Source organism: Dioscorea cayenensis, chromosome 5, assembly GCF_009730915.1.
Source record: "Dioscorea cayenensis subsp. rotundata cultivar TDr96_F1 chromosome 5, TDr96_F1_v2_PseudoChromosome.rev07_lg8_w22 25.fasta, whole genome shotgun sequence".
NCBI lineage: Eukaryota > Viridiplantae > Streptophyta > Magnoliopsida > Dioscoreales > Dioscoreaceae > Dioscorea > Dioscorea cayenensis.
This window is the reverse complement of record NC_052475.1, coordinates 16,638,788-16,652,702: the sequence shown is the minus strand read 5'-3', so window position 1 is coordinate 16,652,702 and position 13,915 is coordinate 16,638,788. Positions and strand designations below refer to the sequence as shown.

At 33.4% G+C, this 13,915-nt stretch overlaps 1 protein-coding gene and 1 long non-coding RNA gene across 4 annotated transcripts; one reads left to right on the top strand and one right to left on the bottom strand.

Annotated features, from left to right (window-relative positions):
- The first annotated feature begins 1,181 nt into the window (after positions 1-1,181).
- Positions 1,182-4,762, top strand: LOC120260692 (PHD finger protein At1g33420-like). The gene is made up of 5 exons (XM_039268236.1): positions 1,182-1,671; positions 1,871-1,994; positions 2,555-2,770; positions 2,856-3,470; positions 3,886-4,762. The coding sequence occupies exons 1-5, from the start codon at positions 1,329-1,331 to the stop codon at positions 4,697-4,699; spliced, it is 2,112 nt and encodes a 703-aa protein (XP_039124170.1). The 5' UTR covers positions 1,182-1,328; the 3' UTR covers positions 4,700-4,762.
- On the bottom strand, positions 4,308-9,334 carry LOC120260694. Of its 3 annotated transcripts, XR_005536476.1 has the most exons (5): positions 9,262-9,334; positions 8,654-8,722; positions 6,241-6,448; positions 5,621-5,742; positions 4,530-4,613 (listed from the first exon to the last, which is right to left on the bottom strand). It is a non-coding gene; the product is annotated as an uncharacterized LOC120260694 (long non-coding RNA). The 3 variants fall into 3 exon arrangements; XR_005536474.1 differs by lacking the exons at positions 4,530-4,613; positions 5,621-5,742 and adding an exon at positions 4,308-4,440; XR_005536475.1 differs by lacking the exons at positions 4,530-4,613; positions 5,621-5,742 and adding an exon at positions 4,308-4,440 and having other exon boundaries at positions 9,220-9,286.
- Positions 9,335-13,915: the final 4,581 nt, after the last annotated feature.

Here is a 13,915-nt window from a genome sequence, read left to right as displayed (position 1 = left end):
TATCTTTTATTACTTCATGTCAATCATATATAAATAAAAAGGGAGATAAGACCTTAATTCTTCATATAAGAGTTAAATATATAACTACTCAATTATTACAGCAGTAATTCTTTTTTAGTTACATTGTAAAGTAATTAAGAATTACATTTTTACTATCAATTTTATCATGTACTTTTAAAAAAAAAACTTCTAAATTATCTTACTATTATTATTATTATTATTATTATTATTATTACTATTATTATTATTATTATTAGCCACACGTTAAATTCATCAACCATGGAGACTGATTTAATAAATTCATACACAACATATATTTAATTCAAAGGGTCACCAAATAACACAGAATACCAAAGCACTATCTTCCATGGTTGGAGTCTAAACCTCTTCATATTAATATATATATATATATATATATATATTAATTAAGTACAAACTTAAAAGTAATCCAATTTCAGGATGGTGAATTATTATCATGTAAGCAACAAATTATACAATTAGTTGAACATAAAAAAATATATATATATATATATAATGTGATAACAAGTTCAGAGCATGCTCCAGATAACTAAATAAATTTATTAAATTTAAAATATATCACTAATTATAAATTATAAATTTATAATGTCATTTTGAAATAAAATATATGATCATATACTTTTTAAAAATATCATTAAAATTTCCGAGCTGATCAACTGATTCCCAGATTTTTTTAAAACATGAGATCACGTCAAAATCCCGAAAACCCCCTCATAAATACAGGTATTTTCCAAAACCCTCATCTAAATTAATTTTTTATTTTTTATTCATAATATAATCAATATTTGAAATTCCTTTAATTCAAATATTGTAACATTAAAAACAATCTTATTAGAATAGAGAAAATAAGATAAATCTAAATATATGTGTGTATATATATATATATCGTCATATATTAAATTAATTGTATTCAAAGTCGTACATCCAATTTTTTAATAGATAACTTCGTGACTAAGTTTCAAACGCTGTGCAGATATCCTTTCAGTATATATAAATAAATAAATAAATAAATATAAAAGTTCACCGTTAGATTGCGTCTCGGGATATGCTCCAACACAATATTGACCGCCGGATGAAGACCACGTGTCCAAACAGCAATCACTCACCGCCTTAAATAAAAGCATAAATACTTTTTTAGATAAAAACGAAACCCTAACACTTATCCGAGTCGGCGCGCCGTCTCTTCTTTGGACCTCGCTTCTAACCCAGATCTAACCCTAGTTAACTCTCTTTTTCAATCTTCATCGTCTCCGATCAAACCCTAGATCAAGAGATCTTCCTTCGAATCCATGGCGGTCAACAAGCATATGCGATCGATGAAGCGGGCGAAGCAGCGACGGATCACAGCGGATCTCCACGATCTCCTCACTTTTCCGGCCACCGCCGACGGGATCTCGGCGGATCTCCACGGCCCCTTCAGAGAGAACGTCAAAGCGTTCGTCGATCGTCACGCGCGGGCCTCGCCGGCGCACGCTTTCGCTACGGGGTCCGTCGTGTGGACGTGGCGCGTGGCGTTCAAAGTTGGAGAGGCGGTGGAGAGCGGTGAGACTCCGGCGACGGTGGAGCTCGTTATCGCGTTGGAGGATGTGGCGAGATCCGGGTCTGTCTATTGTGATCAGTGCCGCATCGTAGGTACGGTCACAGCTTCACGGACACAACATTGCATTATTAAAATAATATATATATATTTATATTATTAAAATAACTAAAATTGTGAAATTATATTAATTTTAATTTTAATAATAAAAATATACTTATAACTCGAATTTATAAATTTATTGGATGGAAAAAAATTAAATTAGTTAATTGGGGAACTGGTGGATGTGTTTAGGTTGGAGTGGTCATCCTGTGTGTAAAGAGCGCTATCACTTCATAATCCAAAACAAGGACGATGACGTACCAAACGGTTATGTTTGCACAAGATGTGGTAGCACATCAATTTCATGCAATTTAAGGTGAGATTTGTTCTTCTTCATAATTTAATTAAAAATTGGTCTATTTGCCATCCAGGCATCTGGTTCTTTATGGTATTCCAACAAATTGATTGATTTGAAGTTAAAACTTTCATGTAAATTATTTTTTAATTCATAAGAATGATTTGATGCTAGGCAAATTCTCATATTGTATCTTTATTTCCAATCGAACCATGCTCACTGCATATATATATATATATATATTTAATGCATGGTTTTTCCAGCGCACCCCATTTCTGATGCCAAGACCTTGACATCAGTAAACAATGGTGGAATGCTAGTGGCTAGGCATGTTAGCCACAGATGTACAAATTAAACTTTACTCTTGCATATTTTTAATGGATTTGTCATTTCATGATGGTCTGGGTGGTATGCAATGCATGCATTATGATTTATACAAGGATAAAAGAAAAAAATCATAATTGGTTTGTCTGCTGTTTTAGATGGCATTGAATTTGAGAACAGTATTGTAATAGCTTTGACATTCTTCAAACAATGAAGCGGGATGATATTTTAATATCCGTTTGATGTGTTTCATTCAGGTGCAATATGTGCGATCATGAGATGTTAATTGATGAATTAGAAAACTCCTCATGTCCTAAATTGGATGATCCTAGTCATCTGCTGCATGGCGTGGTGCACACCAATGGTTATGGCCACCTTCTTCGGGTTAATGGCCGAGAAGGTGGGTCTAAACTTCTTACAGGATATCACATTATGAGCTTTTGGGACCGGCTATGCAAGTTACTGCATGTCAGGTACGCTATCAAATTTCTAGTAGATTTATATGGTGCTTAATCAGTGAAACAAGCAACGTTTGAATTAAACGGATGGGCCATGTAGAAAAATTACCGTGATGGATGTCTCCAAGAAATTTGGATTGGAGTACAGGCTCCTTCATGCCATTGTTTCCGGCCATCCATGGTATGGCAAGTGGGGGTACGAATTTCATGCCGGAAGCTTTGGCCTTACAGCTGCCGCATACCAGAAAGCTATAGATACGCTCTCGAGCACTCCTCTGTCTCTCTTCTTCAGCCATAGCAGAGGACCCCGGTCACAATTGCAGAACACAATTATGTTTTATTGGGCCCGTTCTGGCTACCAACTTGTCACACTAAGGGATCTCTTCGCCTACGTGATACAACAGCTCAACATTGCTGATGAGGAAAAACAAGAGAGTAATTGCACGAAACGGCAAGAGATGGATGTGGAGCATACCTTAGGAGAGATCTGTAAGGTCAATATTGAGCAAGTTGAGACCACTTTGATTAAGATCCTCAAGGCTGCTGGCAGGTCCCAGTGGGTGCCTGCACATGCTCTTCGAGGGGCAGCATGCAGAAGAGCCAAATCACCAGAGATGATCAATAACTGCCTCCAAACCATGGAGGGTAAGATACTGAGTGATGGTTCAATTATCACTGCCAGATACAATGCAGGCGCAAGAACCATGGAATACAGGTTTCTAACTATTTCTTAAATTGAAGCATACTCTTTACCATAATGTTTGAAAATTGTTTGATAGAGTTCACTTTCTAAAATGAAAAGGGATTTTGTTATTAAAATATCTAGAAGCTAAAATTCAAACGTATTTTGAAACGTTGCAACTAGAAACAAAAACTAGACTATTTAAATTCCAAAATATGAAATATCAACATAACAGATGTTTTGCCCCAACATTTTACTATCAAGCATAAGACCCAATCAATATGCCACAAAAATAATTGAGCTGAATTCAGAGAGAATTCAGAGACGTGATATGATTTGCTATGCATATGTTTTGCTGTTTCATTCAGAATATGCATTATTAAAGCGTTGTCACACTTAATAAAATTAGAGCTGAATTCTAAGAACATGTTTTTACTTACTTGCACAGCCTTGAAGCAGCCCGGAGCCAGCCATTACTGGACAAGAACATTAAACAAACAACAGAACATAAACTCCGTGATCTGAAATTTTTGTATAATTCCCTATTAAATCCATCAACCATGGAGGCTTACAAGCCCAAGACAAGAAGAGAGTCAGCCATCAGTGCTGCAGCAACACTTCTTGATTGCAAGCAACTTATTAAGCACTATGATGAGGCTTCTCATTGGCTATTTTCAAATCCATTGGCCTTTACCATATGGTGCCATTTTGAAGCAAATGGCAATATTGCTCCACCGCAAGAACCAGTCACATTGCCACTTTCAGCAACCATTGCTGACCTGAAGCACGAGGCTACAAAAGCTTTCCAGGAAACATACCTGACCTTTCGACATTTTCAGGCTGAGCAGCTCCTGGATTATCACTGGATGGATGACAAGTTTCACGTGAAGAACTTGATTGGCTTCAATGGGACAGTGAGGATCAAAGGGAAGTGCCTCGATGAACAAAGACTTGCTGAGTTCAACATGGAGAGAGGTATAGAGGACTGGGTGGTTGATTGCACCTGTGGAACCAAGGATGATGATGGTGAGAGGATGGTAGCTTGTGATGCTTGTGGAGTGTGGCAGCATACTAGGTGCGCTGGCATCCATGATTTTGAGGAAGTGCCTGCACAATTTGTGTGTGTGACATGCATCCACGACCAATGCAAGCCAGTAGGCCGTGCTCGTAAAAGACCTAGAACCAGCCCCCATGGTGCCTTTAGATGCAAGAATGATGTAACTTCAACCATCCCACAAGCACACTTGTGGGTGGATGTGTAAATTGTACAGTTCAACTGTTTATAGATAAGAAGGGCACAGCTCTGCCTCTTTGTTTTATTTTCATATTGAGAAGAATGCAAGTTTATTTATTGTTCTAACCTCAAAAATGTAAATACTACCTTCCAAAAAACCAAAAAGAACATCAACTGAAATATTTAACTATTATTTTTTTAATCAAGTTTATAATATCAAAATTGTGAGGGAGACAATGTTCAAGAGCAATACTAGAATGATTCATATGCCCAAAGCTTACAACACCAGCTGATAGCATAAGGTTTAGCTCTGCTATTATATGTTAAACCAAGAGACAACCTATCAAACAAATCGGGTAGATCCTATTCTTTAAGTACCTACCCTGGCCAGGGAGAAAGCGAAAACCAAAGCCCATACGATAAAAAAAATTGTTGTCATATAACAATGTCCAGAAAATGTCGTTCAATAATATTAAACTCAGAAAAAAAAGCTTTCATCTTTAAAACCCTACCAAACGTCAGCACATAGCTTCAATCTTTGGAGTTCTTAATGATGGTATAGTGAAAAAGGGTTTCAAGTTTAGACAGCCGTGCAGTGGGAAAAAGGAATGCAAAGAGAGTGGGGATTACAAATAAAAGGAGCAAGAGAATATATGTTAAAAGGGGAAAAAGAGTATCTGCTAAAAAGTATGCTACAGTAATCCAAAATCACCACCTACTATGGTATCACATTATCACATTTGATATTGATTCATATACATTGTTAACTACCCATATATATGTCCAGAAATGCTGACACGAACAGGATGACTTTAGATTGGCAAGATTGCCAACAGATGCCCAGGAGTCGATGATTCCATGAATCAAATACCTCCTAAGGCAATTGCAGATGATATTTGTAAGCTATCATTGCTCTATTTTGCAATTATAACCATAGAATAACACTTACATTCTAAAAAGAGGTCATCATCCTATTCATTGGCTTTTGAGCTTTTCAATTCCTTAAACCATGAAAAACCAATGCAAACACATATAACGTCCATCCTTGCCACTATGAAGAGCTTGGGTATCCTACAAGAGGGGGAAATCCAGAAGTCTTGAGATTTTTTTAAGATAGCATGAGCTATAATCCAAACTGATTGAGTGGCCTCATTAACCGTTAATTAAATAAAATCAAGTGAGATATTTTAGATGTTCATTGTATTATGAAAAGATTCAAATTTTTATTCTAGCGGGAGATTTCAGAATTCTGTTTAACAGTGTCATTGTTGTATAATGACAACTGGTAAAGGTTACTACAAGCTTTCCGCATGAAAGATCCCTCAACTTTATCCAATGCTTCCTTTTATTCAAGTGACTCATCAGTTCTCAACTAAATGTCCCAAGTAAATCAAAATATTATGTAAAAGCGGAAATTTTGCAAATAGACCAAATAGAACTGATGAACACGTAAGGTAAAAAGAATGAACAACTAATTTATGAGTTATATCAATTATAGTAAATTTTCATGCATAAGCTAGAATTTGAAATAACGTTTCTCAAGCCAATATGATAAAAATAAAGAATTACCTCTCATACAAGCATTTTGGGCATGCTTTCCACAGCAAGCAATACCAATGGCCAAACTAGGCAACACGTAAGACAGCAATGTCTGACCCAAAAATTACGTTCTTGCAATCCAGTGATAGATCACATTTTACAGCAAATAGATGCCAGGTAACAACTGAAACAGGGTGTCCAGAGGATATATATCCTCCTCCTGACAGATTTCTCTGATCTAAGGAAAAGAAACTCAGAGTAAATTGCAATCCAGTGTTTTTTATTTATTTCCAATTAGATAACCATCAAATTCTTCAGTTAATTTTCAATGGAAAAGAACAAAATATTCAACTTAAAGTTAGTTGCAGCCCTTGGCAAAAAGAAGCCATACTATACAATTGAAACTTTAGTATAAGCATATCGCTACAGGAATATTTACAGAAATTCAATAATGTTTATTTCAGGTTACATGTCTATATCATGACCTTCAAACATGGTCAGAGTACATGCATGTGCAACATGGGGGCTCCAAGGATCTAGATAAGGCAACAAATGCAGTATACGCAATGTTAAAAAAAAAGATGGAAGGCATACCTAAGGCATTTTGCCTATGTGATGAGAGGTGTAAACCTCGAGGCGGGCTGAGGCGTAAGCCTCAACTAAAATAAAAAAAATAGAAAGAAAAAAATATTAAAAAAAAGAAAATAAGTAGTAAGTAACAAAATAGTCAAAAAATTCATCATAACAAGATTAGTTGTCTTTAAGTTTCATAGTTTTTAATTTAAACTTATTTCATTATAGAAAAATATATTAAAAAAAAAAAGAAAACTAGTAAGTAACAAAATAGTCATAATAGTCTTTAATTTTCATAGTTTTTAATTTAAACTTATTTCATTCTAAATAAATAATTGTCTTGTAGTTGCCCTCAAAAACATGACATAGACACCACCATCTCTCACTAATCATTATCAGTAGCAAAATTTTCCGTAAAATAATTATTTTCCCAACATCAACATCCATTTCCCATTCGGATTATTCTTCATCCACCAATGCTCTTAGTCTTTTTCGTTTACCAAGAAAATGTTTATAATATGATAAAAAATATCATGAGTAATACTACTCCTTTTTCTTCTTCTTCTCTACTCCTTTTATTCTCTTCTCTTCTTTTCATCCACTCAGCGACAACTCTTGTATCTCTCCTCTTATTTCTTTGATAATTTTAATGTTTTAAAACAAAAAAAAAAACCTCTAAAACCTATATAGGTTTTTTAAAAATCCAGGTTGATCCATATTTGATAACCCAACTAATTGAGGCATACACCTCTTATGCCTCGAGGCGTAACCTCGGTATGCCTCATATAGAAAAGGCATAAACCGCAGATATCGAAGAAAAGGCATACGCCCAGGGGCTATTTTCTTCTGCCTAGCCTTGAGGCAAACCACAAAGGTGTATGCCTCGAACGCCTTTTTAAACATTGAGTACACGTCATGCTTACTATTACTCTACATAGGTTAAAGATCATTTCTCTAGGGGGAAAACAGCATCAAACTGAACATAAGGAAAAAATGAGAATCAATGTTAATGGTCACTCATAGTTGTGGTAAGTTTATAATTGATTCTCTTAGGACAAAAGCAGCAAACCCACAATAATATTAGGAAGGGATGGACATAACGAAAGGAAAGCAAGCATCAGACTCAGAAATCAATATAGCTACTGCATTTGATATTCCACAGGATCCAATGACAAAAAACCCTATCCTAGCGCAAGACAAAATTGATCAAGGTGCGGCCAAATTTCGTATCTTTCAATCAAATGAACGCACGTTCATGCCACCATAAAGCAACAATACATCATAAGATCGCGAGCAAAAAAATTGTAGAAAAATAACACCACGTGCAACCAAGATGGGCCATTCTTAGGGTTTCCATTTACCATGTGATCCAGCATAAAAACTAACCCCTAATAGACAACCAAACAGAATGTAAAAAACAGAAAAAGGCAAATCCATAAGCCGAAGATAATTTAATCAAAGATAAAATGCAGAGAAAAAGAGTAGAAAAAAGAATACCAGAAACATACATTTTGAAACAAAATTGTAGTTAATTTAGTAAGATAAGACAATAGAGAGGGCGATTAAACAGCTAAAAAGCACTATCCTTGCAAAAAGGCACTAAGATTTACTCTTAACAGCTCCTTAATTTCAGGCTCTTAATCCTGAGAAACACTAAATTTTTTTTAACAAAAATATCCCGGGGTGAACTGAAACATCATGCTCACCGTATAAAGAAGGAAATGATGATGACTCATAAGCCCATGAGCAATGATCTTATAAAAAATAAGTGCAAACCCTAACGTTCAAGATATAAGAGTAGAACAAAAATAACAGGCATATAAGAAGCAAGATAATTAAACAAAGAATACTCCTTTAGTAGAAATTATACCTGACTCAATTTAATAAGCCAAGAGCAGCCTTCTCTCTATAGACTTCCACACACAAGTCAGAACGAACCCTAATTTTCAGCAATAAATGTTAGATAATCAGCACAAACTCCAATTCCACAAAGAAAAAAAAAATCACTAATCAAGAACAAGAATAAACCCTAATTTATGCTGATTCATCTTCAAATACTAAACACACAAGATTTCATGCCCAGCTACGAACCAAGCAATAAAAACCAACTTAAAAAATACAATAAGATATAAAAAAATCCATCAAAATACGAATATGAGAATACTTAAAGGGGAATCAGTGCTGCTTGCCAAACAATAATCAACACCAAAGCAAACAAATTCCAGAAAAGAAACAATCCGATAAATAACTGCATCCCTCCACCAATCTTCAAATAAAGCCCCAAGAATCAAAGGGGAAAAAAAATCAACAAGAAACAGCGGAACAAAACGAACGAAAACACAAATTTCTACTCAAACATTTGGGAAAAAGAACAATTTTTAGCGATCTTTGAAAGATTAAGCAACAAGAAAACAAGATTCAAGCTGGAATTCGAACCCCAGAATCGATATAGAAATCGGAGAGAAAGAGGGGACAAACCCTTGCGGCATCGAGCCTGAGAACGAGATAGAGAAACGCCCAAACCCTGACAAGAGATTTATTTATATAGGAGGGTTTGCTTGTGAAAAATTAGTAAGATTTTGGCTTTTTGCTCTTATGCCCCCTGTGGTTTTCGTAATTTTCTACAACGTTTCAGAAAATTCAGCTTTTACTTATTGTGGTTTTTATTTATATATTGCAACCTATTAAATATTTCTAGAATGCTCATTTTACTTTTAAAATATTTTTTATATTTTCTTTCTTGAAAAATATATATAATTTCATTCTTGATTTTGACAATAAGGTTTGTTTTCTTGTCTTTATACATTTTTTTTAAAATAAAGTTTGTCCTTGTTGCCCTATGTGATTTCACCCATGTTTTTTAAGGCTAAAATGATGTAAAGAAATATTAATATATATATATATATATTAAGTTTTTCTTTTTGGCAAATCTATATATTCATGAAATTATGAGTAAAACTCAATTATTTATTAATTTGGTTAAGAATATCTTTAAAAGGGTGTTCACTTAGAGATATTAGCAGGAAGTCACTTAAATAAACTGATTTTCCCATTTAAAATATTTATTGGCGTACCACATCTCTCACTTCAACATTTTTTTATTCTAAATTAATCTCACTTTAGTATTTTTCATTGAAGTAAAATTTTATAAATCCACATACTTTCACTTCGCCTTCGACTACCTATAATTTTTCCTTTTCTGTAAAATGAACTCTAAAATTATTAAAAATGATATTGACTTTCAATCACTACTGGAAAATATCGCTTTCAACCATTTTCTCCAAATAAACTTCCCTATTGTTTTTAATTTTTAATTTTTAATTTATTAAAAATTTTCATTATTTCATTACTTATAGTTAAATCCAAATCACTCAAGTAATACAAATATATAACCAATGACACTAGGGTGACGAAAAAGTGATTATTTTAGAGTATAAAAATAAATACAAAACATTTAATTCTATTTAAAGGGTATCAAGCAAAAAAGAAACCCAGAAAAAAAAATGTTAATTTGTGAAGCATTTTTCTCATCGAAAAAATACATTGATTTACTTTGCATAATATACATTAAAATGTTTCTTAATACAACCATCATGTGCCAATGTTCATAAATGATAAAAAATAAGAGAAAATTTTTGAGGAACTGGTGAGATTAAGATTTAAAAATAAAGGGCGGAGGAAAAGGCCATTGGATGTTGATTCAATGGTCCCATGGACATCCATAAATTTGAAATTTACAGGCGTACATACAAGACACAAACTCTTCTTAATATTTAATATCTACAAATAAGGAAAAAGATTGTTGGCTACTTTTGCACCAACTCTTTTATAGGCACACATAGTTGAAAATTAATAAACTTATTTTTTTAAATTTCAAGCTTTACTATCACAAAATTATCTTAATAGAATAAATGAGGATATAGCTATTTCAGACAGTATTCTCTTGCAAAGACAGAGATAAATAAAAGTTGGATGAGTAATGCCCTAATAAAATATATATCTAGTTGGCTGATTAAATGGAAATATATCCATCTTAATTGAAAAGGATGGTAGTTGTTTCTCTTAATAATTAAGTAAGAGGTTACGGAATTAACCCCATCTCACAACATTAATTAAGGTGATTGGTTTATCCACCTTATCACTACAAGAAAAAAAAAACTACCAAAGCATTCATGTGGGGGCCTTTTATGAATGTATGCATATTTCTTTTTAATGCCATTTTTTTATAATATTTTATGTACAAGTTAACATTGTTTATTTTCTTAAATCCTACCTTACTTTCAATAGATTTCTAAAGAAAGTATATATGATCTAGATTTTTTTTTCTTTCCCATTTGACACTCTATTATGTCTACTATAATAAAGATATGTTGGGGGTTCTAGCACGAGCAATGCATGAGAATTCTCCCAAACTTACTATAGTAATTATTGTCCATAATAAATGTAGCAATTTACTGTTTACATATACAGTCGCCGGTATTCTAGTCTATATTGTTCTCTGGTTATGGTATGCAGCCTTTGCCCACACGACTCTCTAGATGTGTATACTGCCATGTATGTGGCCATATTATAACCCATACAGCTCCCAAGTAGTGGTATACGACTTCTTGTGTGGGTGTGAGCCCGTATGCTTGCTTGTATGACTCCCTAAACCTTGAATCAAAGCTTTAAACACTTTCAAATCCTTAACCCCTTCTCAAGTGTTAGAATGGAATGTAAAATAATAGATCAAGTTAACAACAAGGTTTTGGTATGGATAACCCCTTTAAATCAAGGGAAAAAAACCACTTGACTCCTTTGAGCCACTTCAAAATTTTTTTTCACTATATCAACTATGGGATGACAATAGTTCTCTCTAGATACAACTAAAGGATTATAGTTATAGGAACTTCAATGCATCAAGAAGATATTTTCAACAAGGCATACATCATTTCTAAGATGGATTAGCACAATGAACATCAACAAGAAGATTAAATAAGAAAGCTAGCCCTAAGTTCGAGGAAAGCTACTTGTGAGGAATCACTCCTTTGAGTTTGGATGAAATCCAACACCAATTTGTTACTCAATCTTCTTGCCCTAGCTCAATACTGTCTTTTTTTTATTTCTTCTTCCTTCTTAGGTTTACTCTTGCCCTTTCTTCTCTCTCACTCTTTCACTTTGCTTCTCCATAGTTGATATATATATATGTGTGTGTTTTTTATTTGGGCATGGAGCCCATTTATTCTAGTTAGCCCACCAAATGGGCTAAACCCACTCATTCGGTATCTATTGCATATCTGAGTTAAGTTTGTTTGTTTGTTTTTGGTCATTGATTTCTAGATCTGTTCCATTTATGTCATTTGCTTTTTGAAAAAAAAAGAAACAAATTTCTGTTTTAATAATTATTTTGAGGTTACTGGTCTCAAGGGTACATTGGTCTCTTTGTCTAATTTTATGCTATATTTATAATATGTGTATATATATATATATATATATATAAAGTTAGGAGATATTATCATGAACTAGATTCACTAGTCTGATTGAGCATAATGAGTTACTTAGATGAGCTCAAGAGAATTTAATCAATTAAGATGGTAATGACTTGGAAGGCTAATGTAAACGGCAAATATGTCAAATTGACTTTGATGTAATAATTACCAAAAATTATAAGATGTTGCGTTACACTGAGTCCCTTAAATTATATAGAGTTTAAATTCAATGACTGATGTAAATTCAAAATTTTATATTTTCTATTAAGAAAGGGAAAAAAATTAAACATGCTTATTCTTATTTGTTGGATTAAAAACAAGTTTGGATATTTTGTAAAAATTTCAAAGAATTAGTCTTATAATTAGAAGAGAAAGATTTTCATATAAAAATATATACCCTATGAAATAAATATTTTCCAAATTTTTGTTAAAATTTTATGCAATTGTTACTGTAACAATAAAATTTAAAAAATACATGTTTTAGTATAATTATTCACACAGAAAATTGAGTGTTGAGCTTCCAACTCATGTAACAAAAAAAGAACAAAAAATTATATGTGAAGATGTACATGGTTGAATATGTCCTAATCTTAACCATGTTTGGAGTGAAAAGTACACTGGTGCTCAACGATATTGATCTCACTACAAAAAATATTGGTGTGGGAATTTCATTATCCAAGTTTGAAACCCTCTATACGCAGTAATAGTAACGGGTCACCAGTTGTGCGTGCGGCTTTGCAGCCCAAACCATATGTTACCAAAAGAGGGAGTACAGTTGGACGTTCAATTTCTGGTTGTGCCTATGTCTCTGATTGTGTGTGTACTGGTCACATTTGTAAAAAAAAATGCAATCACTTTCACACCACCCCTTGTGAATCATATTCCCTGATCAAAGAGAAAGTGATTGCAAGAAAGCCATAAATTTTTAAGGAACCAAACAAATAAAAATAATTCATCTCCTTAACTTTGCCAAGAAAAGTCAGTTATTTTCATTCGTACCAAATAGGCTTTTAATATGACTACATTTATTACTTTCTTATCCTTATGTATTAAAATAAAATCTTGCCTTTCCCATTCCCTCATCCTCTCCTATAAATGTTGGTCATCTCCTTCAACCCAATTATTTTTCAAGTTTAATTCAAAAAACTCATTAAACTCTTTAGACTTCATTAGATACTTCATAGTTTTGTTTGTTTAAAAATTTTCTCTTCCATAATAACTATTACATCTCATTTAAATTAATTATTTGTATGTATTCTATATAGTTTTTCTATATTTATCATGCCCCGACCCCCGTGCTCAGCACGCGATAACCACAGCAGCAACCCGAGGAGGGATGCATAAATTACTTAGCTCTCGAGTCACTGCAAAGCTGATAAAACCTTGGAATTTCACAATCCTAATCATGAATATTAAGAATATATAATATGCAAAGAATGGAGTACAACAATAACACAGAGGAAACAACAAAACCAAAACTTGATAATAGAGTTCAAGAAATATACTAGTCACAGATACAACAAGATTTTAAGGAGAATATGCAACATACAAATCATGTATAAGGAGTTTCTAACATATATTAATGGATCCATGTCTTTATACAATGCCACATGTTCAAGAAGAAACAAACATAAAACTGCAACTAAAAAAGATAGCTAGAAGAA

Bases quoted from the DNA above. Each gene is read 5' to 3' on its own strand.
- LOC120260692 (XM_039268236.1), top strand. From the start codon at position 1,329: ATGGCGGTCAACAAGCATATGCGATCGATGAAGCGGGCGAAGCAGCGA. The intron at 1,995-2,554 runs GTGAGATTTGTT...TGTTTCATTCAG, and splicing joins TCAATTTCATGCAATTTAAG to GTGCAATATGTGCGATCATG. The intron at 3,471-3,885 runs GTTTCTAACTAT...TTACTTGCACAG, and splicing joins GCAAGAACCATGGAATACAG to CCTTGAAGCAGCCCGGAGCC.